The 26,239-nt window shown below is 49.0% G+C and overlaps 3 protein-coding genes across 5 annotated transcripts; 2 read left to right on the top strand and 1 right to left on the bottom strand.

The window, feature by feature from the left end:
- The first annotated feature begins 592 nt into the window (after positions 1 to 592).
- srp54 (signal recognition particle 54) lies at positions 593 to 5,974 on the top strand. 2 transcript variants are annotated; one of them, XM_040049759.1, is made up of 17 exons: positions 593 to 720; positions 2,241 to 2,330; positions 2,749 to 2,846; positions 2,916 to 3,007; positions 3,087 to 3,171; positions 3,268 to 3,372; positions 3,463 to 3,529; positions 3,602 to 3,659; positions 3,773 to 3,923; positions 4,045 to 4,193; positions 4,274 to 4,374; positions 4,547 to 4,633; positions 4,711 to 4,784; positions 4,899 to 5,007; positions 5,137 to 5,307; positions 5,440 to 5,535; positions 5,648 to 5,974. In XM_040049759.1, the coding sequence occupies exons 3-17, from the start codon at positions 2,769 to 2,771 to the stop codon at positions 5,737 to 5,739; spliced, it is 1,515 nt and encodes a 504-aa protein (XP_039905693.1). In that variant the 5' UTR covers positions 593 to 720; positions 2,241 to 2,330; positions 2,749 to 2,768; the 3' UTR covers positions 5,740 to 5,974. The 2 variants fall into 2 exon arrangements, with proteins under 2 accessions (XP_039905693.1, XP_039905694.1); XM_040049760.1 differs by having other exon boundaries at positions 2,241 to 2,334.
- A 2,138-nt stretch (positions 5,975 to 8,112) lies between these two features.
- On the top strand, positions 8,113 to 20,260 carry sec23a (Sec23 homolog A, coat complex II component). Of its 2 annotated transcripts, none has more exons than XM_040049749.1 (20): positions 8,113 to 8,244; positions 9,641 to 9,908; positions 9,999 to 10,056; positions 10,134 to 10,220; positions 10,297 to 10,533; positions 10,625 to 10,701; positions 10,789 to 10,933; positions 11,025 to 11,183; positions 11,319 to 11,434; positions 11,542 to 11,665; positions 11,759 to 11,839; positions 13,509 to 13,598; positions 17,778 to 17,884; positions 17,963 to 18,116; positions 18,194 to 18,271; positions 18,356 to 18,517; positions 18,669 to 18,755; positions 19,127 to 19,282; positions 19,488 to 19,553; positions 19,640 to 20,260. In XM_040049749.1, the coding sequence occupies exons 2-20, from the start codon at positions 9,688 to 9,690 to the stop codon at positions 19,727 to 19,729; spliced, it is 2,295 nt and encodes a 764-aa protein (XP_039905683.1). In that variant the 5' UTR covers positions 8,113 to 8,244; positions 9,641 to 9,687; the 3' UTR covers positions 19,730 to 20,260. The 2 variants fall into 2 exon arrangements, with proteins under 2 accessions (XP_039905683.1, XP_039905684.1); XM_040049750.1 differs by having other exon boundaries at positions 8,127 to 8,244; positions 9,655 to 9,908.
- Positions 14,328 to 17,778, bottom strand: LOC120745100 (histamine H2 receptor). Its single transcript, XM_040049751.1, has 3 exons — positions 16,053 to 17,778; positions 14,814 to 14,967; positions 14,328 to 14,685 (listed from the first exon to the last, which is right to left on the bottom strand). Exons 1-3 carry the CDS (start codon positions 16,747 to 16,749, stop codon positions 14,493 to 14,495), a joined length of 1,044 nt encoding a protein of 347 aa, XP_039905685.1. The 5' UTR covers positions 16,750 to 17,778; the 3' UTR covers positions 14,328 to 14,492.
- Positions 20,261 to 26,239: the final 5,979 nt, after the last annotated feature.

Genomic DNA, 26,239 nt, shown 5'->3' with positions numbered 1-26,239 from the left:
GGTAACCTTTGACCTCTGCTTTGGTTTCAAAATGAGAGCTGAAACTCTGAGCATGCAGGAAGGTGTGGGAGGATCTGATTGGTTGTAACTGAAATGCATGTTTAAGCTGTGTGAGGTCATTGGGTGTGGGCATGTGATCTTCCTACCTAAAAACAAACAAACAAACAAAACAAAAAAAACCGTGAGGAGGCTGAAGTTTCTCAAAGAGCCTGCACTGATGCTGCATAGGTAAAAGTGGACAGGTGAGGCATTTGTGGTGCAGACAGGTGTGTTCAGAGGGCTGCACTGATGAAATCATGATGCAATGATGAGATCATGGAACAGGCTCAGGTGGTTATCCACAGAGCCCCGCCCCCTCCTGTACACGTTTTTAAGTGTGGTTTCTGTCCGTCGTGGGAGCTGCTCACAGATCAGCTGATTTAAACCTTTAACGTCCATGTGGCTCGGTGTTACGCGATGACGCCACTACAGCTGCATTCATTTTAATCAATTTTAAACTAAACCTTTATGGAAGAACTTCTAATAGACAACAAATTAAAGGGAAATGAAACATCTGATGTTCTGAATAAAGTTGTTTTTTTGTTTGTTTGTTTTTTAAATAAAGCCTGAGTGCTTCCGGTTGGGCTGGTGGGATGACGCGGTGTTTCCGGTGTTTTGGATAACGCTCCTGTGGTGGAGTCTTGGTCCTGCTGCCGTTTAACGAGCATACTCACGGACACGGTAAGACCCGCACCTCTCTCCACTCCCGCGAGGCTCGGTTCTCCGTACCGGGCCCGCTGCCACGGCCGGAAGTACGTCTCTATCCGCGTGAGCGCACCGAGCTAACAGAGCTAATGCTAGCCGCTCGGTCCGTGCTAACTGTAAACAGCTGACGTGTTATTCGATAAACAGGCGATCGATCCGCGCGACTATCGATCACGTGATGAGGAGCTGATCGATGTTCTGATCAGTTCTGTGTGATCGGACAGGCCGAAGGGGTGAGAGGCACCGGTGAGGGCCCGGGGTCCCGCTCGGGTCATCCAGACCTCCACCTGAGTCCAGAGAGCCGACGTGAGGGGCCAAACGGGTCACCGAGAAGCTCCATGGAGGGGTTTCCTTTAATTTGTCACCTCCTGGCTCAAGCGTGAACATCTGTTCAGCTTCACATCTGATTGATCGGTGGCTCCAGGCAGCTCCTTTCAGATATCGGAACACAAAGAAAGGATCGACCCCAAAATCACAGATCGTGCGTCCGTGTACTGAATCAGGTGTGAGGACAGCCAGAGAGCTATGCAGGGGGCTGTTTTCCGCTCTTAGTGCCGGAGTCTCAGAGTTGCTGAGATGATGAAGCCCTCCATCAGCTGTTAGAAGCCATGAGACAGAAGCATTGATTGGACAGGCTGGGCAGCGTCCACGATGATGACATCTCGACCATCTCAGATTTAGCTGCAAATCTTGTGCTCCAGAGTTTGAACGTTTATGAGTGCTTCAAATATCAAAAACTTTCCAGGATGTTTTTAAAAACTTCCAGCAGGTTTCTTCACAACTGTCCTCACGGCTCATTCTCACCATCAGCATGAACAGCATCTGTAATCTGGGAGTTTGGCAGTTTCCAGATGTTTCTATAATTATCACTTAGAGCAGGGGTGTCAAACTGCAGGCCTCGAGGGCCGGTGTCCTGAAACTTTTCCATGTGTCCCTGCTGCAACACACCTGAATAACATTAGTAACAAGACTCTATAGAGCTGCATGCTGAGGTGGCAACCCCACCTCCACTCAAGTGAAGTAGTGCTTGGAAAAATGTACGTCTAAAAGTACTTTAAATGCATAGTGTTCATTCATGAGCGCCTGTCAGGTCTTGCTAATGACCTACTTGTGTCATTCAGGCGTGTTGCAGCAGGGACAGCGGCCCTGAGGACTGGAGTTCGACACCTGTGGCCTACAGCATTATTCTGTTAAATATGTGCATCATTTTCATTTTGAGAGCTGCTGCAGGAGTCTGAGGATTCACTTTAAATCATTTCATGCATTCAGATACATTTAACAAAATCCACAGCTCGTTCAGGGTGAGCGGGCGCAAAGGCCGAGCTCAGAGCCAGTCTGAAGTGAGCAGAAATGATATGAACGAACGATCTGAAGTTTTGCAGTGTCTGATTTTTACAGTGAGCCTCGGGCGCTGGTTCAGATTTCAGAGTGGATGGTCTTCATCAAGGATAAATCTCTCAAATCTGAACAACTTTTATTTTCTCTCCTCTGGACAGGAAGAGTGAGGCTGCCACCACCACCTGTCAGCTGACTTGCTGAGCACGCTCAGTAGGAGGGGTACCCTCCACAAAACTCTGATTAACACAGTAAGTAAGTGACTTGATGCATGCTCAGTCATCCAGGTGAGGAAGTCCCAAAAAGTTGATTCTGTTCATGTGGACGTAGCAGCTGATCCCTACTCTCCATGAATGGTACTGATGGTCACCGATCAATCAGTAGTCATGACAATTCAGGATGATCATTAACATGATTAATGATCATAAACTGACTTCACAGCCTGTTGTTGGTCAGTGGTGCAGATGTGCTGTTTATAAGGTTGGAAACTGACGAAGTCACCTGATGATGATGATGAAACGTTTCTCCCACTGAAAACATCCTGATGAACAGAATCAAGTTTTTGGGAGTAAGTGTGTAAATGTCACTGACTCCTCTGCAAGTAAACCGAGATAAGAAGTGGCAGCGTGCCGCACACAAGCACGCCGTGACCACACTTTTTATTTTCAGGTCTAACTTGGACCGCCATCATGGTGCTCGCCGACCTGGGGAGGAAGATCACTTCGGCGCTGAGGTCACTCAGCAACGCCACCATCATCAATGAAGAGGTGAGTGGGTTGAATCTGAGCGCCCAGCTGACACCGCCATGGTCTGTGACTCACCATATGTGTTTCCAGGTGCTGAACGCCATGCTGAAGGAGGTGTGCGCCGCTCTGCTGGAGGCCGACGTCAACATCAAGCTGGTCAAACAGCTGAGAGAGAACGTCAAGTGAGTGTGATCGTCCTGATCCCGGCGTCCGAGTGTCCCGTCCAGGTGTGCTGAACTCTGCTTGTTTTTGTCCCTGCAGGTCTGCCATAGACCTGGAGGAGATGGCATCGGGTCTGAACAAGAGGAGGATGATCCAGCACGCCGTCTTCAAGGAGCTCGTCAAGGTCAGATCGTCTCGCTGCCAATGCTCGATCAGGTTAAACGCCAACAGGAAGTTGTTGAGTCTAACCATGCAGTGTGTGTGTGTGTCATGTGACCAGCTGGTGGACCCCGGCGTGAAGGCGTGGACCCCCACTAAAGGCAAGAACAATGTCATCATGTTTGTCGGTCTGCAGGGCAGCGGAAAAACTACGACCTGCTCCAAGGTGACCCACACTCACCTGTCATAGACCCCCCCCCTTACACAGGCCCTGCCTCCTGCTGTGTTCTCACTGTGATTGGTGTGTTTCCTGCAGCTGGCGTATTACTACCAGAGGAAAGGCTGGAAGACCTGCCTGATCTGCGCCGACACTTTCAGAGCAGGTTAGCGTCACTTCCTAGACTCACTTCCTGTCAGTCACATGACCGCCATCATCATCTCCTCTCCTCTCTCAGGTGCCTTCGATCAGCTCAAACAGAATGCCACCAAAGCCAGGATCCCCTTCTACGGCAGGTGAGTCTCAGACAGGCGGCGTCCCTGGTGTTACCTCTGGGTGATGAGTTCAGGGATCTGCCGAACGTGTGTATGGTGCATTCACGTACCTCCTGACTGTCCGTGCTCCTCAGTTACACAGAGATGGACCCGGTGGTGATCGCCTCAGAGGGCGTGGAGAAGTTCAAAGCAGAGAACTTTGAGATCATCATCGTGGACACAAGCGGACGACACAAACAGGAGGACTCGCTGTTTGAGGAGATGCTGCAGGTCTCCAACGCTGTGGTGAGTTCCTGAACGCACCACCTCAGGTGCAGTCCCGCTAACTAGAGCAACAGGAAGTGTTTGTGTGTGAAGGTGCCTGCCTGTTCTGGACTCAGGTGTGTCCCTGGTCCTGTTTCCGTAGCAACCCGACAACATCGTGTACGTGATGGACGCCTCGATCGGGCAGGCCTGCGAGTCCCAGGCCAAAGCCTTCAAAGACAAAGTGGACGTGGCGTCGGTCATCGTCACCAAACTGGACGGGCACGCCAAAGGAGGAGGAGCTCTGAGCGCGTAAGCCTAGCGTCCTGTGCTGCATGATGCTGTCATACGACTGTTACGGTTTACCTTCTTCTTCTGCTGTTTCCTGGCAGTGTGGCGGCCACACGTAGTCCCATCATCTTCATCGGAACGGGCGAGCACATTGACGACTTCGAGCCATTTAAGACGCAGCCGTTCATCAGCAAGCTGCTCGGTAAGCACGCGCCAGGGGGAGGGGCATATGCACGGACGCACGCTGAGCAGCTGTCATTGGTGGACTAACTGATTACAGTTAGTCCACCAACTTTTTTTTTTTAATCTGACTGATTCTGGATATTTGAACTGAGCCGTTTCCATGGAAACCTGTCGACTCCTCTTCCTGTCAGGAATGGGCGACATCGAGGGCCTGATCGACCGAGTGAATGAGCTGAAGCTGGATGACAACGAGGAGCTGATCGACAAGCTGAAACACGGTGAGACGGCGAGCACGCCACCCACACTGCACTCTGGGTAACCTCACTAATCTTAACCTTTGACCTCTGACCCGCAGGCCAGTTCACCCTCAGAGACATGTACGAGCAATTCCAGAACATCATGAAGATGGGCCCCTTTGGACAGATCATGGTACACACTCACCTGAAACTCACCTGAAACTCACCTGAGGCTGAGAGACGGCTTGATGACTGTGTGTGCGTGTGTGTGCGTGCGTGCGTGTGTGTGTGTGTGTGATGCGTTCAGGGTATGATTCCAGGCTTCGGGACAGACTTCATGAGTAAAGGCAACGAGCAGGAGTCGATGGCTCGACTGAAGAAACTGATGACTATCATGGACAGCATGAACGACCAGGGTAACGCACGCGCACACACACACACACACACACACACACACACACACACACACACACACACACACACACACGCACACAGCTGGTCCTGATGGATGACCCGATGTCTCTCCACTCTCTTGGGTTCTGCAGAGCTGGACAGCAAAGATGGAGCGAAGCTCTTTAGCAAGCAGCCCAACAGGATCCAGAGGGTGGCCCGGGGGTCAGGGGTCGCCACCAGAGACGTTCAGGAACTCCTCACCCAGTACACCAAGTTTGCCCAGATGGTCAAGAAGATGGGAGGCATCAAAGGACTCTTCAAAGGTACCGACACCTGCTGGGGGGGGTCTGAGAAGGTTTTCAGGAACATGTGAGAGGTCAAAGGGAACTGAGCAGGTCTGCAGGTGTACAGCGTCCTGCCACTGACGTGTTTGTGGCGTGCTCGCTGTGTTTCAGGAGGAGACATGTCCAAGAACGTGAACCCATCTCAGATGGCCAAACTGAACCAGCAGATGGCCAAAATGATGGACCCCAGAGTCCTGCACCACATGGGTAAGACCAGAACCCAGACCCAAACACAGGTTTGCTCGCCTGCACGCGTCCTGGATAGTAACACGTGTGTGTGTGTGTGTGTGTGTGTGTGTGTGTGTGTGCGCGCGCGCAGGTGGGATGGCGGGACTCCAGTCGATGATGCGTCAGTTTCAGCAGGGCGCCGCGGGCAACATGAAAGGCATGATGGGATTCAACAACATGTGACCACCAACCAATCTGCTGCCTTATCTACAGGCTCCGCCTCCAGACAGTCGGAGGGGTGGGGCTTAGAGTTACCTGTTCTCTGCTGCTTTCAAAGAGAGGGGGAGAGGATGTTTCATTAATTTAAAAAATGTGTAGGATGAAAATGGAGTGTCCTGATTGGACGAGCTGATGATGATGATGAAGATTAGTGATGTATTTTTGGTGTTTAATAAACGTTTGTATTTACACCATTTTACACCTGCTGTGTTTTTGTTTGTTTGTTTTTTCACACAGGTAGTAAAGTCTGGGATTTTCAGAATAAAATCGTACTGTTTGCTTTGAGTAAAGCTGTAAAATAAATAAGGTGAGTTGTAAAAGTTTTCAGTAGAAAATAAAATGTGAGGTAAAAGTTTGAGTTTATTCCAGGAACTTTTAATTCAGTGAGAACAGGAAGTGTGTGGGCTGTTCTTCAGCCTGTTTAATGATGATTAATAAAAATATGAAGACTGAACAGAGACATGACTGAAAACGGTATCAGAATTCAGGTAATAACAGGTAATGGCAAGAGGATTAATGGCAAGAAGGCAGCGGGTCCAGATGGCATCAGCTCGAGGGTCGTCAGGTCCTGCGCGGACCAACTGTGTGGGGTGATGGAGCACCTCTTCAACCTGAGCCTGAGGTTGGGAAGAGTCCCACAGCTCTGGAAAACCTCCTGTGTTGTACCAGTGCCAAAGACTTCACGCCCCAAGGACCTCAACAGCTACAGGCCGGTGGCTCTGACATCCCACCTGATGAAGACCCTGGAGCGGTTGGTCCTGGCTCAGCTTCGCCGCCTAATAAGCTCATCACTGGACCCACTTCAGTTTGCCTACCAGCCTGGCATTGGAGCGGATGATGCCGTCATTCACCTCCTACATCGTTCCCTCGCTCACCTGGAGACCGCTGGGAGCACTGTGAGAATCATGTTCTTTGATTTCTCCAGTGCCTTCAACACCATTCTTCCCTCGGTGGACAAGCTGGTGAACTCTGGAGTGGACCATCACCTCACTACCTGGATCCTGGACTACCTCACCGACCGACCACAGTATGTGAGGACTCAGGGCTGTGTGTCGGACAGGGTCGTCTGCAGTATGGGGGCCCCACAGGGAACGGTTCTGGCTCCGTTCCTCTTCACCATCTACACTGCAGACTTCTCCCACAATTCCACCCAGTGCTTCCTGCAGAAGTTCTCTGATGACTCTGCAATAGTCGGCCTCATCACTGATGGGGACGACAAGGAGTACAGAGGTCTGACCCAAGACTTTGTGGACTGGTGCCAGCTGAACTACCTCCAGATCAACGCCAGTAAAACCAAGGAACTGGTGGTAGACTTCCGCAGGAACAAGCATTCTCCACTGCAACCACTGAACATCCAAGGTATGGACATTGAGGCTGTGGACAGCTGCAGGTACCTTGGTGTTCATCTGAACAATAGACTGGACTGGACTCATAACTCAGACGCCCTCTACAGGAAAGGGCAGAGCAGGCTGTACCTGCTGCGGAGACTCAGGTCGTTTGGAGTGGAGGGCCCACTCCTGAAGACCTTCTATGACTCTGTTGTGGCTTCTGCTATCTTTTATGGCGTGGTCTGCTGGGGCGGCAGCATCTCTGCTGGGGACAGGAAGAGACTGAACAGGGTGATCCGAAGGGCCAGCTCTGTTCTAGGATGCCCTCTGGACCCAGTGGAGGTGGTGAGTGACAGGAGAACGGCGGCTAAGCTGTCATCCCTGTTGGACAACATCTCCCACCCCATGCAGCAGACTGTGACAGCACTGAGCAGCTCCTTCAGTGGGAGACTGCGGCACCCACGGTGTGGGACGGAGAGATTTCGCAGGTCTTTCCTCCCCACTGCTGTCAGACTCCATAATAAAGACTTTAACTGATCAAGCACACACATCCATACATATGCAATAATACTAAGTGCAATAATCCTTTCTGTCATCGTTGTATTTTTACTCAGTTGTATATAGTATTTGTATTTGTATTCTATTTTTATCTTATTGTATATTTATTTTATTTTATTCTACTGTATATAGTATTTTATTTTATTCTGTACAGTTGTGTACTGTATTTATTCTTATTGTATTCTAATTTTTGCCTCATAACTTTTGCACTGTCCACTTCCTGCTGTGACAAAACAAATTTCCCACGTGTGGGACTAATAAAGGTTATCTTATCTTATCTTATCTTATCTTAATAAATAACGGGTAATAAACAGAAGAGTGGCATCTGGTTTGATTAGTTTGGGTGTGAAGAGTGCAGACCCTGAGAGGTTAGAGTTTCTCAGGTTAAAGGTTGTCACAGTGAGATGAAACGGATGAGTCCTCCGGGCTGGAGCTTCATTGCGCCGCCCCTCTTGGGTCTGGTTCCGGGATTTCTGTCGGAGTGAGCCCTCTGCCTGCGTTTTTCCTCTCTGGGTCTTGACGTGGCGGCCGCCATATTGTTTTGCTGTGTTGTCAGTGGAGAGCGGCGGCAGCTTCAGCGGCGGTGAGTCTCGTTTACCTGGAGCACGGACTCACCTGGGCCTGGCAGAGCTCCAACCTCAGCTGGCCTCTGTCGAGCCACCTGTGCGCGCGTCCCGTAACTGTCACCCGTGTGACGTCAGTGTCGCAGTTAGCCGTTAGCTTGAGTTAGCTGCTGTGTGATGTTGAGAAAACGGGGCTGACTTGGTGTTTGAGTCCTCGGGTTCGGCTCCAGGTGTGCCGACGCCAGCAGCTACCTGTGCCACACGGTTCCTGCTGTCACACACCTGCAGGTGTCCCACAGGTAGCTGCTGACGTCAGTTTTTTTTTTTAAGTGTCGCAGGCGCAGCATCTCTGACCTGCTGGACTTTAAATCCTGCAAAGGTCGCGCAGAGTCGGTGGGTGCCGGTGAGGTCACGTGTTTAAGAGTGGCACTGTCTTGATGATGATGATGATTCTGGGATGAAGCCTCAGATTCAGGTGTGACGTTAGAAACTCTCCCATAGTGAGACCAGAGCATCCAGCAGGACCACAGGGACCCGCAGCCCGCCCACCAGACTCTGTTCGGTTTTTGTAGGATTTTGTGTTCGGCTCGTTTTCGCGGGTCTCTGCTGGAGCAGCAGCTGGGGGTTCATTTCTCGGAGTTTCCTGCGAAGTTCGGCCTGAGCTGGACTCCATTGTGAGCATCAGGACTCGGGGCTGGTAGCTCAGTGTGCATTTTCTGCAGTTTTTACAAGAAATGAAGGCTTTCTGGAGCTTTTTCAGTTTAAGAGTGAAGTCTCACTGACCTTTGACCCCATATCAGCCTGTTTGTGTCAGCATCAACCAGACTAGGGAGAAACTTTTTTTTCTGATTTTAATTCTTTCTGTTGGTTCGTTCTTATTATTGTTATTGTTTTTGTTGTTGTTTGTGCTTTATGAAGGTTTAGCAGTGACTCGTTTTTCTGCCACGTGTTCAAAGAACATAAAATCATTTCAACGTCACCATAAAAATCCATCTCGCAGGTTCAGGCGCTGCCTGCTGTTTTTCTCTTTTAGTAACTGCTCACCTGGAGCTGTGCCTGTCTTTGAGTGTGATTTTTCTTACCTTTGAGACTCACCTGTGTTTATGTCTAGAAAGTAGAACCAGTGAGAATGTGGGTTGGGGGCACGACAAGTAAAATTGCTACCTGGTCACATATAAACACGGACACCTGTTTGAGATAAACACCAGGATGACATCGCCTCTCACAGGTGTGTCAGTCTGGTGAGAGATAAAGCCTCACCTTTGAAACGGTGACGCAGGTGTTTGCACGAAAACATCACTTCAATCCGAACCAACGTAACTTTAGAAGAAAGTGGGCGGGGCTTATTCCCACGCTGCCAATATCACTGCACTACCCTCACACTGCCCACCCCCCACCCTCTCCTCCTCTCATCAGCTTATACCCAACAGTGTGACCCCCCCCTCCCACTTCCTGGTGGTTCCATGGCGACCTTTCCAGAGTACATCGCTCAGAATGAGGAGCGCGACGGCGTCCGTTTCAGCTGGAACGTGTGGCCGTCGAGCCGGCTGGAGGCGACCCGGATGGTGGTGCCGGTGGCGGCTCTGTTCACTCCGCTGAAGGAGAGGACCGACCTGCCCCCGATCCAGTACGAGCCGGTTCTCTGTAGTCGCGCCACCTGCCGCGCTGTACTCAACCCACTCTGGTACGCATCACAGCCTCCAACACTCACCTGTCCGCCCACCCTTTACCTGTGTGCCCCGCACTCATCTGTCTGTGTGTCTGTAACTTTCAGCCAGGTGGACTACAGAGCCAAGCTGTGGGCCTGTAACTTCTGCTACCAGAGGAACCAGGTGAGTGCCGCAAGCCCCGCCTACCTGTCAGGTGTTCCGGGTGTCACGGGTGGAGTCTGACCTTGTCTCTGTCTCAGTTTCCTCCGTCCTACGCCGGGATCTCTGAGGTGAACCAGCCTGCCGAGCTACTGCCTCTGTTCTCCACCATCGAGTATGTGGTTCAGGTGAGTCCTGAGGACAGGTGAGACAGGTAACGACCGTGCCGTCAGGTGTGTGAGCCGCTGTGCTCTTTGTCCCCAGAGGGGCCCTCAGATGCCGCTGGTGTTCCTGTATGTGGTGGACACCTGCATGGAGGACGAGGACCTGCAGGCACTGAAGGAGTCTCTGCAGATGTCGCTGTCTCTGCTCCCGCCCACCGCGCTCGTCGGACTCATCACCTTCGGACGCATGGTTCAGGTGCACGAGCTCGGCTGCGAGGGTATCTCCAAGAGCTACGTCTTTAGGGGGACCAAGGATCTGAACGCCAAACAGCTGCAGGTACGTCACCTGCACGTCCCTCTGGGGTGGGGCTGGGGGCTTCCCGAGCGTCAGAACTCAGGTGAGTTAACAACACCTGTGCTTCCTGTAGGAGATGCTGGGTCTCACCAAACCTTCGGCCGCTCAGGGACGAGGACCGCAGGCGGCGCCACAGCAGTCATTCAACAGGTGAGCCTCCTGTGAGCCTGAGTGGGTGTGGTTTAAGTAAAGGTGCTGTCACAGCAGTGGCATTCCTCACTGTGAATTTTCCTGCAGGTTTCTGCAGCCGGTGCAGAAGATTGACATGAACCTCACCGACCTGCTGGGGGAGCTGCAGCGCGACCCCTGGCCTGTGACGCAGGGCAAGAGACCGCTGCGCTCACTGGGCGTCGCCATGTCCATCGCCGTGGGGCTTCTGGAGGTGAGGGGGCGGGGCTTTAGGCAGACAGAACATGGTGTGGATGTCTCAAAGACTTTGATCATTGGTTTTGTTTGTGTTCTTTTACCCACAGTGCACCTTTCCCAATACTGGCGCACGCATCATGACCTTCATAGGCGGCCCGGCGACACAGGGGCCCGGCATGGTGGTGGGAGACGAGCTGAAGACGCCGATCAGGTCCTGGCACGACATCGAGAAGGACAACGCCAAGTTCATGAAGAAGGCCACCAAAGTGAGTGCACGCCATTTACAGACCATGTGACCCGTTTTTTTTACCTGATTATTTTCATCATTACTTTATCATTCTTTAAGACTTTTAATGGTTGTTGTGAGCTTTGTTCTCGTTGTTCTGATCGCTGGCTCACAGCACTACGAGTCTCTGGCCAATCGAGCGTCCAGCAACGGTCACATCATCGACATCTACGCCTGTGCCCTAGATCAGACCGGCCTGTTGGAGATGAAGTGCTGCACCAACTACACCGGGTACACACACACACACACACTCACTCCTGAACCCTGTCAAAGGCTGGTGGGCTGTGTAGCGCCCTCTGTGGTCGTATTCGTGCGTGACGTGTGTCTCTGTGTCGCAGCGGTTACATGGTGATGGCCGACTCCTTCAACACGTCTCTGTTCAAGCAGACCTTCCAGAGGGTTTTCACCAAAGATGTCCAGGGATCCTTTAAGATGGCCTTCGCCGCCACGCTGGAGATCAAGGTATGAAGGAAAAGCACAGAAGAACAGGGAGGCGCCGCCCCCAGCACATCTCTATCACAGGTTAATGACCCCTGCTGTGTTTTTCCCATGCAGACGTCCAGAGAGATCAAAGTGTCCGGTGCCATTGGCCCCTGCGTGTCTCTGAACGCTAAAGGACCCTGCGTCTCCGAGAACGTACGTGAAACTAAGACAGCGCCACTAACGATGCCCCCTGCAGGCAGAGACAAAGGGGGTGTCCAAATTCACGGGCTGCATCCTCCTGAGGCCGCATTTGTAGACCGATTACGTCACAGTGGCGCGATGAAGGCTGTCCAAATTCGTAGACTCCTCCGAATGCAGCCGACAAATGCGTCCTCCTTTTCCCCGAATTTGAAGGATGGGTCGGGTGTGTCCTTCGTTGCCCACCATATCCCAGAATTCATAGCACGGCCCAGCCAAATTCCAGTTTTCAACAATGGCGGCCGCTACTAAGTCTTTAATATTACTCTTACTAATCTTTCTGGGTCACAAAATAAACTTTTAACATATTTTCAGGCGAGAAAGTAGCTGTGTAAACATCAAATATCTGCTCGGTTTATCAAGACATCGCATATTTGCAAAAGTGCTCCGACGTTTTCGGAGACGTCTGTTACCCACCAGCTCGATAGCTAGCCGGGAGCTCGAGGGTCACTAGAGCCGCCAAGAACGGCACAACACATCATTTTCAGATCACTGCGGTCTTTTGCTACTCGGGTTACACGTAATGTATAAGTCACTTAGACAACCTAAAAATGTTATTGTTTGGCTTTTTTCAGTGTTTTGTTTGTTCGTGAGTAAATTGGTTTGGCTGAGATTAAAGTTATTAGATTAGATTAGATAAAATAAAACTTTATTAATCCCCCGGGTGGGTTCCTCCTTGGTTTTCACACAGCTGAATAAACATCAAACAGAAAACTGATTAAACAGAAGTGTGAGATGGTCGAGAATTTACAATAGTGTCCTGTTATATTTTAGTTCAATTCAATTCAGTTTTATTTATATAGCACCAAATCACAACAGCAGTCCCCTCAAGGCACTTTATATTGTACAGTAGATCCTACAATAATAGATACAGGATGAAAACCCAACAATCATATGACCCCCTATGAGCAGCACTTTGGCGACAGTGGGAAGGAAAAACTCCCTTTTAACAGGAAGAAACCGGCAGAACCAGGCTCAGGAAGGGGCGGGGCCATCTGCTGTGACCGGTTGGGGTGAGAGAAGGAAGACAGGATAAAGACATGCTGTGGAAGAGAGACAGAGATTAATAACAGATACGATTCAATGCAGAGAGATAGCAAGGAGCAGACGGCTGAGTTTATTAAACTCCACCGAGACAGCGGTGATGCTAATCTGAAGGCTAGACCGTCCAATTTCACAGCCGTTTACTTCCGGCCTACCCGACCTTCTGAGGACCCGGCCTTCGCGGTCTACATGGGCCGGGTCCTCAGGAGGATGCAGCCCATGAATTTGGACACGACCATAAAGTACACTAACACCGCCCCGTGCAGGCAGAGACAGGAAGTACACTAACACTGCCCCCTGCAGGCAGAGAGAGGTAGTACACTAACACTGCCCCTGCAGGCAGAGACAGGAAGTACACTAACACTGCCCCCTGCAGGCAGAGACACAGGAAGTACACTAACACTGCCCCCTGCAGGCAGAGACAGGAAGTACACTAACACCGCCGCCTCAGAATCTTACTGCTCATATAAATGCTGATTGTGTGTTTTTGTCAGGTACAGGTGAACCCTCAGGTGGGTGTAATTCCTGTGTCCGGCCTGCAGGGGCAGAATTGCTTAGACTGTGACTGTTTGTGTTCCAGGAGATCGGCACGGGAGGAACCTGTCAGTGGAAGGTCTGCGGACTGGATCAGAGTACCACGCTAGCGCTTTACTTTGAGGTCGTCAACCAGGTATAAACACCTGACCTCTGACCTTTGATTCTGTCACCGTCACCATGAAGCTCCTGAATTATTGATATCCACCAATTAAAAGAAAGTTCAGTGATCTGCAGTGATGTCATGGTACAGGATGATGTCATAGATCCTGCTGTTGAGAAAATAAGAGCTCAAGCTGACAAAATAAAAGCCCCACTGATGTTCTGATAGTAAAATGTTGGTGTTTAAAACAACAATTAGACCAGTGATCATCTGTTTGTAGTTTATTTTTTAGTTTTTATTTATTTGCTCTAATTATTTTAAAAGTAATATCATTTTATTTTTGCTGTTTATCGGGACAGCTTTCAAAATGAAAACAGCAAAAAACTAAAGCAGCCAAACTGACACAGTCTTTCTAAGAGGATGCTCAGTCATAATAAGCAGGAAATGAGTTTGAATTTGAAGTGCACACATCAGGGCGGAGATGCTGACTTCTAGGCTCCGCCGAGTTTGTCCATCATCCTCGATCCTGCTGGGCTGCACGAGCCGCTCGTCACTCCCAGAGTCTCCGGCTGTTTCTCAGCTCTGTTCACGTGCAGCACGGCGTCCAGCTCAGAGTTTAAACGCTCAGTGTAACTGAGCCCATGGAACAGTTTAACCTTTGTCCTCCGTCTACTCTGTGCTGATGTGGTCATGTCAGCATAAACACACCTCTGCTGAAATGGAGCTGAAAGAGCTCGGACTGTTTGTGACTCTGAGTGGATCAGGAAATGTTTCGTGTTGTGAGACTGCGGGAGATCATCAGCTGAACATCAGTGTGCGGTCTTCGAACACAACGTCACGTCAGAACTCGTCCACGCTGAAGAAGAAGATGAGAAGTATGGCCTACATTTCCCAGAGTGCACAGGTCCAGTGATGGTGATGGGAGGGTCATGGTCTTGTTAGTGTTTTGGGAGAAGATGGAGGTTGTGTTGTGGTCGTACTTGTTGTTGTTGTTGTTGTTGTGCTAGGGCGATTGGTCGCAGGTAAATGGAGGGCGGAGCTCTGGGAGTGGGACTCCAGGAACATCCCGGCACAAGGAACGAACCTGCGGAAACTTCGGCACACTGCCGCCCTGTACCTGCTGGAGTCACAGAGAGACAGACAGGAAGTGACGTTCCTGTTTACTATGACATCATGAGCGCGTCATAGTGACGTTTCATTACTGCTTCAAAACTGATCGGAGCCTTCGATAAAGAAAGTCTGACTCACGTCTGCGTCATGCAGGTGATCCACGGGTTGAGCGCGGCACTGGTCAGAACCAGCCAGGAGGAGAGGGCGGCGGTCACGGACGGACTCTGCTGACCGCTCAGCGTCTCGTACAGACACACAGAGATGTAGGGCAGCCAGCAGACCAGCAAACACACTGCCAGGAGACAGGAAACAGAGTCACATGACTTCATCAGCAGCCCCTCTGTGAGTGAGCTGGTGTTTGGAGACTAGTTATCTGTGGACTAGTTAAAGAGGCGTAGGGACTAGAGACGGCCTTGAAGTTGCAGATCTGTCTACCAATCTGAAGGTGGGCGGTTCGATCCCTGGCCGCTCCAGGCTGGAGACTCTCTGCATGAACAGGTGGACGTGGCGTGTAGAGTGGATGAGGGCTGTGTTAGAGCCAGTAGCCATTCACTTGCAGCGCTTTGACCTTATGGCGAAAACATTAACCTGGTTTATCAGTCACTCAGACCGTCTGCAGCTGGCTGTGGTGACCTTTGACCCTGTCTGTGTTTATGATCTCAGTGTTTGTCCCTATAATGAGAGTAATGGCAGTGAGTCACAAAGATAAACATGGACGCTGATCCTCAAAGACGGCCGCTGTGACGCCGAGGTTTTATTTTAGAGGGTAAACGGCTGCGGCCCCGTGGTCACATGTTCCTGCTGTTTGGTTTGAGATTATGAGGACATTGGATCTGCTCGGCTTTATGAACGGGGAAATGTTTTTTGTCGAAGGAACAAAATAATTTCATGCATCAGACTTAATCAGCAGAAATCCGATACTGTTTCCCGTTAGGCAGGATGTTCAGTCCCAGTGGAGAAATACTGGAACTCCATATGAAATCACTGGTAATTACTGGGACTGTTGCACCAATTAAAGAGTCTAGAGGACAAGTTTCAGACTACTTACTGAAGTTTAAGAGACTGCAGAGATTTTTAGACTAGCTGGAGATTTTGATCGTTTAACAGGAGTTGGAGATTAGTTAGTAACATCTGTGTACTGAAGTTTGTTTACTAGCCTGAGCATTACTTTCAGACAGCTGTAAGTTTTTAGCTGATTTGAGGAGTTGCGGAGATGTTTGTGGGCTAGTTACATAGGTTGGAAACTAGTCGTCGGACCTCTGTGTGGGGGAAACTTGGAGTAAAACTCAGAGGACGAAGTTTTCACAAAGAACGCGAGTCGGTGAAGTGGAGGTGTAACCCGTGTCCCTGCAACGTCAAGGAACAGCTTGAGCTCACCTGAGGTGGTGACCATGACGATGGAGCTCCTCAGGTAGTTGTTGGCAGGAACGTAGAAACAGTGCAGCTCGTTGCACATGAAGGTTCCCCTCCTGGCCTGCTTCCTGGCCACGTACACGATGTATCCGTACAGCGAGCACATGGTGAGGATCGGCGCTACGATGCCCGCCCCCATCCACAGCAGCACAAAGTACCTGTTCTCCGGGGTGAAGCTCGGGCAGCAGAGGAACCGTGACTCGCTGTAGGCGTAGCTGCCGAAACCCATCAGTGGCATGGTGGCGTTGGCCAGGCAGAACAGCCAGACTGCGATCAGCACCGCCCGGCTCCGCCCCGCCGTCCAGATGCTGTGGAAGCTGAGTGCAAAGCAGATCTCCGTGAACCTGTAGATCGTGGCCCAGGCGAGCGAGTGCAGGGAGGCGGTCTGCAGCAGGAGGAAGATGAAGCCGCCGCCCTGACAGACGTCGGCCTCACTGGAGTGTCTGACAGGCTGGGAGAGGCTGTTGTACACACTGAAGGGGATGGCGGAGAGTCCGAGAGCGAGGTCGCTAAGGCTAAAGCTCAGGGTGAGGCCCAGCGTGTCGGACCGTAGCTCCTTGTTCAGCAGGAGCACCAGCAGGAGGAGGAGGTTCCCACAGGTGGATGCCACGCTCGTCAGCAGCATGAGAGCGGCGTACAGCGTGCTCAAAACGTCCGCCATCTTCACATGGACTTGCAGGACAGGAACGTGCACCGCGCCGAAGTGATCCAATCACTTGCAGGCTCTCTGATCAGCTGATCGATCAGCTGTTGGTTTCTTCTGAAACGAGGAGCAGAGGACAAGCAGCTTCAGCAGGCTGTCGCAGCAGCTGAGAGCCCGCCGTCACCACGGAGACTGCTGGGATTACCTGAGGCTCTGTGAGTCACACCTGAGCTGCAGTTGAAAACGCAGAGAGAGCCTTTCAAGGACCAATCAAAAACAAGAGCCAAGACCAGAAGAAGAGTCCACCTGAACCTGCAGCTGACCGGACCAATCGGGAGGAAGAACCATGCCGTCACCTTCATCGATTGATTATCAGCGCGGTCTGTGGTCTTCAGAGGTTAAAGGTCACACTGATGTTGGCTGGAGTTGATCAGTCGGTGTGTGAGTCTGATTGCAGTCCAACGAGTCTGATCGGCTCAGTCTGAGCGGGGGAGGGTGGACCGCAGGGGGCGTGTTCTCCTGGGGGTGTGTTGCCATGGCGCACCTGTTTGACACCTGCTGTGAGGATGATGAGCACACACACACACATTTACCTGCTGGCTGTAAAGTAAACAAGATGAACATCCAATTTCCTGCCTGTGTGTGTGTGTGTGTGTGTGTGTGTGTGTGTGTGTGTGTGTGTCAGTCACGCAGCTTGACTCAGGTAATAACAGGTGTACAGGTGTGTAATCACCCTCACCACCTGCTGAACCTCAGACCGCTGAGGACCTCAGGCCGGGGTTGGGTGTGAAGCAGCCAATCACAACTCAGCTTTGTTAAAGAAAGTGACCTCTGAGTCACGTCTGGAGGCAGAAAACGAGCGTCAAACACAGAAAAACACCTGAGCAGGTGCTACGGAAATAAACAGTCCAAGGGGTCGTGACCCTGACAGCGAGGTCTCAGGGGCGGGATAAATGCTGGAGGCGGGGTTAACGTTCTATGATGTTGATACCTGATTAACCTGACCTCTGACCTCTAACTTGCCTGTTTGCGGTCACTTCCTGCAGCACAACGCGCCGATCCCTCAGGGCGGCCGTGGGGCGATCCAGTTCGTCACGCAGTACCAGCACTCGTCAGGCCAGCGACGCATCCGGGTCACCACCACCGCCAGGAAGTACGAACACACCTGCCTCCACCCCATCACTACACACACACACACCTGAATTAATCCCGCCCCCTCTCTTCCCCTCAGCTGGGCCGATGCTCAGACGCAGATTCAAAGCATCGCGGCGTCCTTTGACCAGGAGGCGGCGGCCATCCTCATGGCGAGGTTGGCAGTGTACCGGGCAGAGACGGAGGAGGGGCCGGACGTGCTCAGGTGGTTAGACAGACAGCTGATCAGACTGGTAGGAGAACACACCTGCAGAGTGAGCGCCACGATTGATCCGAACAGGAAGCAATTGATACCTGTGTTTGTGTTCAGTGTCAGAAGTTTGGCGATTACCACAAAGACGACCCGAACTCCTTCCGGTTCTCCGAGACCTTCTCCCTGTATCCCCAGGTGACCCGACTCCTGTAACGCTCTGCGCAGACACACCTGTGACACGCACGGGACGCAGGGCTGACGTGTGTTTGTGTGTTTCAGTTCATGTTCCACCTGCGGCGTTCGCCGTTCCTGCAGGTGTTCAACAACAGTCCTGACGAGAGCTCGTATTACCGACACCACTTCAACCGGCAGGACCTGACGCAGGCGCTCATCATGATCCAGCCGGTGCTCTACGCCTACTCCTTCAACGGCCCGCCTGAGGTACCTGTACACCTGTGTGCACACAGTGCAGAGTAAGCAACTGGATGTGCAGGTGTTTCATGTTTCAGAATCTGAAGCTCTCATTGGGAAATAAACTGTGAGTTATTGATCACTGATCGATTAACTGATCAGATTGTGTGTGTGTTTCTAGCCCGTCCTGTTGGACAGCAGCAGCATCCTGCCCGACCGAATCCTTCTGATGGACACGTTCTTCCAGATCCTCATCTACCACGGAGAGGTACACCCGACACCACCAATCACACCCCAGCACCGCGTGACATCACAGCTGTCTAAGCCAATCAGGGTCCAGTAATTTAATTAGGATAGAGCCACAATTATCATTCAGATGGTTTCTTTAAACGTGATCCAGCTGTTTCCATCACAGATGTGACGCTGAGCTGAGTTCCCACCTGATTTCAGTCCAACTCTCAAACTTGAACGTGCTTCAATCAGCTGTTTGCAGTTTTACCTGCTGAGCTCGTTCATATCCTCTCGTTAACTCAACGATTCACCTCACATGAGCTCAAAACACACAAATCTTTAAAGAACCATGATAATGAGCTGACCCGTGCAGGTGTACAGGTGTGTCTCACTGCGTCTCTCTGTTAGACTGTGGCTCAGTGGAGGAAGGCCGGCTATCAGGACATGCCCGAGTACGAAAATTTCAAACACCTGCTTCAGGCTCCGGTGGACGACGCCCAGGAGCTGTTGCACACGCGCTTCCCCATGCCGAGATACATCGACACGGAGCACGGCGGCAGCCAGGTGAGGGCGCAGGCACACACCTGAGAAACACATCAGCTTTATTTACATCACCTCAGATCACGAGGCGTGACATCAGCACAGCGGCAATGTGACATCGTCAACAATTTCCCGGTGCAAACTCTCCTTTTTGCACCTGTGCCCACACCTATACACACCTGTAGACATGATCAGCAGGTGAAAGGTTTTCTTCTTCTGCTGTTTTCAGGCTCGCTTCCTGCTCTCCAAAGTGAACCCCTCCCAGACCCACAACAACATGTACACCTGGGGGCAGGTAAGACTTTAACCTGTAATCTTTAACCTTTAAATGTGGACCAATCAGACGCTGTGTTTACACAAGTCCGCCCCCCCCCACCGCAGGAGTCCGGTGCTCCGATCCTGACAGACGACGTCAGCCTGCAGGTGTTCATGGACCACCTGAAGAAGCTCGCTGTCTCCAGCGCCGCCTGAGTGTGCCATCGGCTCACCTGTCCTCATCTGTTTGCTTTTTATTTGTTTTCTTGCTGCCTGTGTTTCCATGGCAACAGTTCACAAGCACCATCAACCAATCAGCAGCAGGTTTAGAGTTGTAACCTCACAGTGTAGAGATGCTTTGTTAATTGGCCTTTTTAAAAAAAATTAAGTTGCATTTGATTGGTTGATCCTCTCAGACAGCGGCAGTGATAGCTTTCACAATAAAAGCCACTGTGTAGTTTTAGTCTGTGAAGCTTTTATTGTGAAACAACAGCAGGAAGTGGTGGCCGTCGGGAGTTTTTCCCCCCTAAAAGGTTTCAAATTGATTTTAAAATTTTAACATGTGATTTTTTTTTTTAAATTTAGGAACAGGAAACAGGAAGTGAGGTGTTTTGTTTTTTTTAGAAAGCATGTGATGTCACTGAGCGCGCGAAGCTGTCTGCTTGTGTTTGAACACTAACCGAGAACGAGCGCAGAGGTTCACCTCGCCACTGTTCTCGTCTTTCTAATAAAATCTGCAGAATTTTACAGAGTTTGTCTTCTTCTGAAACGTGAAGCTCTGATGTCATCAGAGACACAGCACCTATGCATGTGTGAGTGAGCCCAGTGTTTTATAAAGCACTGTCTGACACCCTGCAGACGGTCTGTTTGTAACTGTAATCTGCTGTAGACAAGATGATCACAGGACTGCGGTCGCCTCCACCTCTGCTCAGACACCATCAGTCATCCCAGCAAATAGCACCACCCCATATTTAAAAATCCACTTTAGGGTCACACTTTTCCTTTAAAGTGTGAAAAGGAGAAGAAACCTAACAGACCCTCGAGGAGCTTCTGCTGTCAGTCGAACAGAGTCCGACTTTTACCCTGAATTAACCTGAGTGACCCGCCTTACCATCTGAGCATTCCCACTCACACAGGTAAAAACAATAAGCCAAGCTGTGGGGTCCTCAACATGTGCCACACCCACAGAAACAGACACCTCTGCTAAAACGCTGCAGGTGAGCAGGTGGAGTGGAGCTCAGCACTGTCTCAATTCAGGGGCTGCGTCCTCCTAAGGACCCGGCCTTCACAGTCTACGTGGGCCGGGTCTTCCAAAGACCGAGAAGGCCGGAAGTGAGAGGCTGTGAGATGGGACGGTCTAGCCTTCAGATTTGAGCCACCAGTGGAGTTTAATAAACTCGGCCGTCTGCTCCTTGCTATCTAAAATATAACAGGACACTGGAGTAAACTCTCAGGCATCTCACACTTCTGTTTAATCAGTTTTCTGTTTGATGTTTATTCAGCTGTGTGAAAAAAATTGGCTGGGCCGCGCTATGAATTCTGGGTGGGCCACGAAGGACACACCCGACCCATCCTTCAAATTCTGGAAAAAGGAGGATGCATTTGGCTGCATTAGGAGGAGTCCACAGCCTTCGTCATGTTGTCGTTGTTATCGGCCTTCAAATGCGGCCTCCAGAGGATGCAGCCTTGGAATTGGGACACAGCCACTGTCTGGGTCTGAGCTTCCTTTACTCAGGAGAGGAGACACAGCAGCATCCTTCTTGAAAGGAGGGGAGAGGTAAGTATAGTAAATTTGTGGTCCTCTCACCTAAACATGGGACACACACACATACACAGAGGTCTGCTGCTGTGTTTCATAACTGAATCTGACTTCAGATCAGCGGAAAGATGAACAAATGTTTAAAATAAAATCTAAATAAAAAGTTTTTATTATTTGTGAAAATGAAACTTAAACTTTGATAATTGTTTACTACCGTTTTTATTCCAAAGTATCCGAGTACTCTTCATCAGGAGGCAGAGGAGGAAACTACCTGAACTCTGAATCCCACCAGCAGGTGGCGGTCATGCGCAGTGAGTAGACACACAATCCACGTGTCAGTCCAAACGAAACGGCATGAGACTGGAATCACATTTATCCAGTGATGGGATACGTTTGACTTTTAGCGTGTTTGGGGTGTGTAGTTAATGTGCTGTCTTGTGTAGTTAGTGTGTAGTGTTGTGGATAGTTTTGTGTTGTGTGTCAGAACAATGAGGCGGCTGCTGTCTCCAGGTAGAAACAGGAGTGACACACCTGCTGCTGTCAGACCTGCAGGTATCAGGCTGTGATGTTCTCCTTTGGAGTGGCACAAATAATTTGTCTTATTAAATGCAGAACAGCTGATTGTTCTGTAAACAGTTTCAAGTGGTTATAAAAAAGGGTAAAAGGTAAATGGCTGCAAATAACTTTGTTTGCAAAACTTGTGCATAGATTTTAAAACTGACAAATATTTGCATTTAAAGTTATGAAATATGATTCAACGAACTCTCAGATTTTATGTTTTTTGTCTGATTCTAGATCAATGTTGTTAATACAGTTTGTCAAAATGAAAACATGACTGTAAATTCAGACACGTGAGGTTGTGCTGAAAAGGATGAGACCAAACACGGCAAATAAACAGTTTTTAAAGATGAAATGTGGAGGAAACATCAAAGTGGTTAAAATGGCCAATTATACCCTGGACCTCAGAGGGTTAAACGTTTATTTTAAGTAACACAATAGTTACTTTTCAAGTAATTAATTACTTTTAGAATCTTGTAACTCAGTTACTAACTCAGTTACTTTTTTGAAGAAGTAACTAGTAACTATAATTAATTATTTAAGTAACTTGCCCAACACTGGAAGACTTTATTAAAGAGAGCCGAGTTTACACACAGCAGAACCCAGCAGGCTTCCTTTCACACTCCACCTGATGGAGGTGAGCAACTGGAACAGACCAAGTCTGGGGTTCGCAAACCAGATGAAAACAGAAACGTCCACAAACATTAAACCACAATACAACACATGAAACACATATTTATATTTGTCCTATAACTAATTCAATAACACATAGACGTCAACCACACTATTTAAAGTAAAACTCCCCTAACTCGTACTTTGGTTCACTCCAGGAGCTCACGAGCAGGTGATTGGGCTGCAAAGGAAAACACCAGGGAGGCGAGTACTGTTAGCACACTGCTCTTAAAACACAAAGAATTTTGGTTACAGACCAATGATAGAACATGAACCGCTCAGGTTCTTCTTCCTGACACAAGTAGGATGGCCACTCACTCTGTGTATTCATTTAGGCTACGTTCACTCTGCAGGTCTTAATGCTCAATTCCGATTTTTGGATCAAATCCGATTTTTTTTGTCTGCTCGTTCACACTACAAAAAAATGCGACAGCAAACGCGCTCTAGCGTGAACGCTCAAAGCGGCCCGCATGCGCAAAACAAGACGTCACACACAGCGCGCTCTGTTTAGACCCAGAGCAACAGTATGTTTGCTGATGGCCTTAATATAAAGACTTCGGACTTTACGTTTCCCAATTTTTGCTTTAAGGTATAAAGTTATTTTGTTATCTACATACGTCCTAATAATGATCCTTATTGCTGTTTTAGAGGAGCGGTGCTTCAAAGGATAGCTGCAGATTTCTGTCAGAATCTGCAGATTATGCAGTACAAATAAAATGTTGACGTTTCTCCAACGTTGTCTTCCCAACAGTTTCACTGACATCTACACTGGATGGCCAGGAAGCGTTCGTGATGTCTTCTCTGGCGCTGATAATCGGCGTCTGTCTTGTGTCAGTGATGTAAAAGACGGATTTAATGCGACATGACCATCAAACAGCAGCCGCTTTATAAAACATCAGATATGTATCGGATTCAGGACCACATACGAAAGTGACCCAGATCGGATTTGAAAATATCGGATTTGTGCCGCTCACACTGTCACACCATGATCGGATATGGGTCGCAGAGGGTCACAAAAGTCGGGTTGGATGCGCTTTCGCCTGCAGTGTGAACGTAGCCATAGATACCAGCTAATGACCTAATAAAGAATCACTAACCACAAATGTGTGTTTCTTTTTTTTTTATTTAGTTTTTAAAATATCAATCACTCAAACGAATACAAATACAGGTGTGTGATGGAACCCCTGGCCTCCGTTACACACCTGTATCATCTGAGCTTGTATATGAGGAGCAGGATTTTAAACTCAGGATTTAACAGGGAGCCTCAGTAAATCAGTAACAGTCATCCCAGCAACACTTCTCACCCTCCACTGAGGACAATTGCTTATCCAGACTCGTTACTTCCCCCAGGGAGCAACTGCATTAAAGAAAAGTAAGTCATTATATTACTTTGGTGCTACCGTGTCCATCTCTTCACGTCCACACTCCTACAGCTGCTCCACTATCGCCCTGCCCCTGGACACCACCCAAAACCAGCTGAGTACGTACAGATAACTGAAGAGCCTGTAACTGTAATGTGATTACCTCATCCATGCAGTAATCACATTACTGAAAACAGTAATGTGATTACTGTGATGTGTTCTGTTCCAACACTGTATGAGTAATGAAATTAAATTAAATGAATGTGAAACTGAAGTCACTATTTTTTTTAACAGGAGAATAAAATTTGGATGAAAAAGTAAAACTAATGAAACTAAATGGAAATAAAATTAGTAAAAATTATAAGTGACATGAAAACTTTTCCAAAGGAAATTGAAATCATTTAGCAACTATGATGTCAAAGAAAACGGTAAAAAAACAAACAAACCCTGAAACAAAAATATTGCAATGAACTGTCAAAATCAATCGACTGAAACACACTGATCATTGATTAAAGCCGTTATTCCAAAGTATCCGAGTACTCCGCATCAGGTGGAAACTACCTGAACTCTGATGTCACACCAGCAGGTGGCGGTCATGCGCATTAAAAAAAAACCACACACACACCACCGGTATTATCTGTGAAACAACTGAAAGTCAGCTGCACTTCCGGTTTGAATCCCACTGATATGAAAAAATATAATGACGCCCATAAATATTTACTAGAAAAAAAATAAAGAAAACAACAACGAAACAAATGGAAAAATGTGTCATAATAAAAATGTTAAAAGAAATATAAGAAAACATGGAATGGGCTGAAACAAAGTAAAACAAAAATTATTTATAGATTAAAAGCAGAAAATATGAACCAAACTGAAGAAAAAGTAATTCTGGTGTTTTTAAATAACATCTGTAAGAATAATGCAAATAAATGTGTGTTTAACAGAGTTATTGTAGTGCCTAATTAGTGTTTATTCCGTTTTGACTCAGTTTTCAGTCACTTTTAATTTTAGTTCAGTTTTATTTAATCATAATAACACTGCTATTTAATGAAACTGATTATCAAATCAAATCAAATCACTTTTATTGTCACATCACATGTGCAGGTACATTGGTACAGCACATGTGAGTGAAATTCTTGTGTGCGAGCTTCACAAGCAACAGAGTTGTGCAAAATACAATAATGTAAACAAGCAAAATACAAGAATGGCTACATCTGAAACTAATAAATATATGTACAATATATAATAGTATATGCATTTCTGGATGTGTATACTAAATATTTTTCTACGTGTGTGTGTGTGTGTGTGTGTGTGTGTGTGTGTGTACACATATTTTACAAATTAAATAGAGTAAACAATAAATAAAATATATAAAATAAATAAAATAAAATTACAGAGTCAGACATGTGCAAAACAGTGGCATTACTGTACAGTATGGAGTGCATAATGTTAAAGTTCCAGTAGTGAAGCTGAGGTGTCTATGACGTGTTCAGCAGTCTGATGGCCTGATGGAAAAAGCTGTCTCTCAGTCTGCTGGTACGGGACCGGATGCTGCAGAACCTCCTTCCTGATGGAAGCAGTCTGAACAGTTTATGGCTGGGGTGACTGGAGTCCTTGATGATCCTCCCCGCTTTCCTCAGGCAGCGCTTCCTGTAGATGTCTTGGAGGGAGGGAAGCTCACCTCCAATTATCCGTTCAGAGCACCGTACTACTCACTGGAGAGCTTTGCAGTTGTAGGCGGTGCTGTTGCCATACCAGGTGGTGATGCATCCAGTGAGGATGCTCTCAATGGCACAGTGATAGAAGGTCCTGAGGATGCGGGGGCTCATGCCGAATCTTTTCAGTCTCCTGAGAAAGAAGAGGCGCTGCTGCGCCTTCTTCACTGTTTTGTTTGTGTGTACTGACCATGTAAGATCCTCAGCCAGATGTACACCAAGGAACCGGAAGCTGCTCACTCTCTCCACAGCAGCGCCGCTGATGGTGATGGGGGTGTGTACTTCTCTGCACCTCCGGAAGTCCACTATCAACTCCTTTGTCTTTGCGACGTTGAGGGTGAGATGGTTGTCTTGACACCAGTGGGTCAGGGCGCTGACCTCCTCCCTGTAAGCCGTCTCATCACCGTTGGTGATAAGACCCACCACTGTAGTGTCGTCCGCAAACTTCACAATGATATTGGAGTTGTTAGTGGCTGTGCAGTCGTAGGTGTAGAGTGAGTATAGGAGAGGGCTCAGTACACACCCCTGTGGAGCACCAGTGTTCAGTGTGATGGGGGATGAGGTGATGCTGCCCAGTCTGACCACTTGGCATCTGTCAGACAGGAAGCTAAGGATCCAGCTGCAGAGGGAGCTACTCAGTCCTAGATCCTGCAGTTTCCTG

This window comes from Simochromis diagramma, unplaced genomic scaffold, assembly GCF_900408965.1.
Source record: "Simochromis diagramma unplaced genomic scaffold, fSimDia1.1 OVJJ01000456.1, whole genome shotgun sequence".
NCBI lineage: Eukaryota > Metazoa > Chordata > Actinopteri > Cichliformes > Cichlidae > Simochromis > Simochromis diagramma.
The sequence above is the reverse complement of the archived record's forward strand: the minus strand, read 5'-3'. Positions and strand labels throughout refer to the sequence as shown.

Bases quoted from the DNA above. Each gene is read 5' to 3' on its own strand.
- srp54 (XM_040049759.1), top strand. From the start codon at position 2,769: ATGGTGCTCGCCGACCTGGGGAGGAAGATCACTTCGGCGCTGAGGTCA. The intron at 2,847-2,915 runs GTGAGTGGGTTG...ATGTGTTTCCAG, and splicing joins CCACCATCATCAATGAAGAG to GTGCTGAACGCCATGCTGAA. The intron at 4,375-4,546 runs GTAAGCACGCGC...TCTTCCTGTCAG, and splicing joins GTTCATCAGCAAGCTGCTCG to GAATGGGCGACATCGAGGGC.
- sec23a (XM_040049749.1), top strand. From the start codon at position 9,688: ATGGCGACCTTTCCAGAGTACATCGCTCAGAATGAGGAGCGCGACGGC. The intron at 10,934-11,024 runs GTGAGGGGGCGG...TTTTACCCACAG, and splicing joins TCGCCGTGGGGCTTCTGGAG to TGCACCTTTCCCAATACTGG. The intron at 11,184-11,318 runs GTGAGTGCACGC...GCTGGCTCACAG, and splicing joins TCATGAAGAAGGCCACCAAA to CACTACGAGTCTCTGGCCAA.
- LOC120745100 (XM_040049751.1), bottom strand. From the start codon at position 16,749: ATGGCGGACGTTTTGAGCACGCTGTACGCCGCTCTCATGCTGCTGACG. The intron at 14,968-16,052 runs GTGAGCTCAAGC...GTCTCCTGGCAG, and splicing joins CGTCATGGTCACCACCTCAG to TGTGTTTGCTGGTCTGCTGG. The intron at 14,686-14,813 runs GTGAGTCAGACT...CTGTGACTCCAG, and splicing joins ATCACCTGCATGACGCAGAC to CAGGTACAGGGCGGCAGTGT.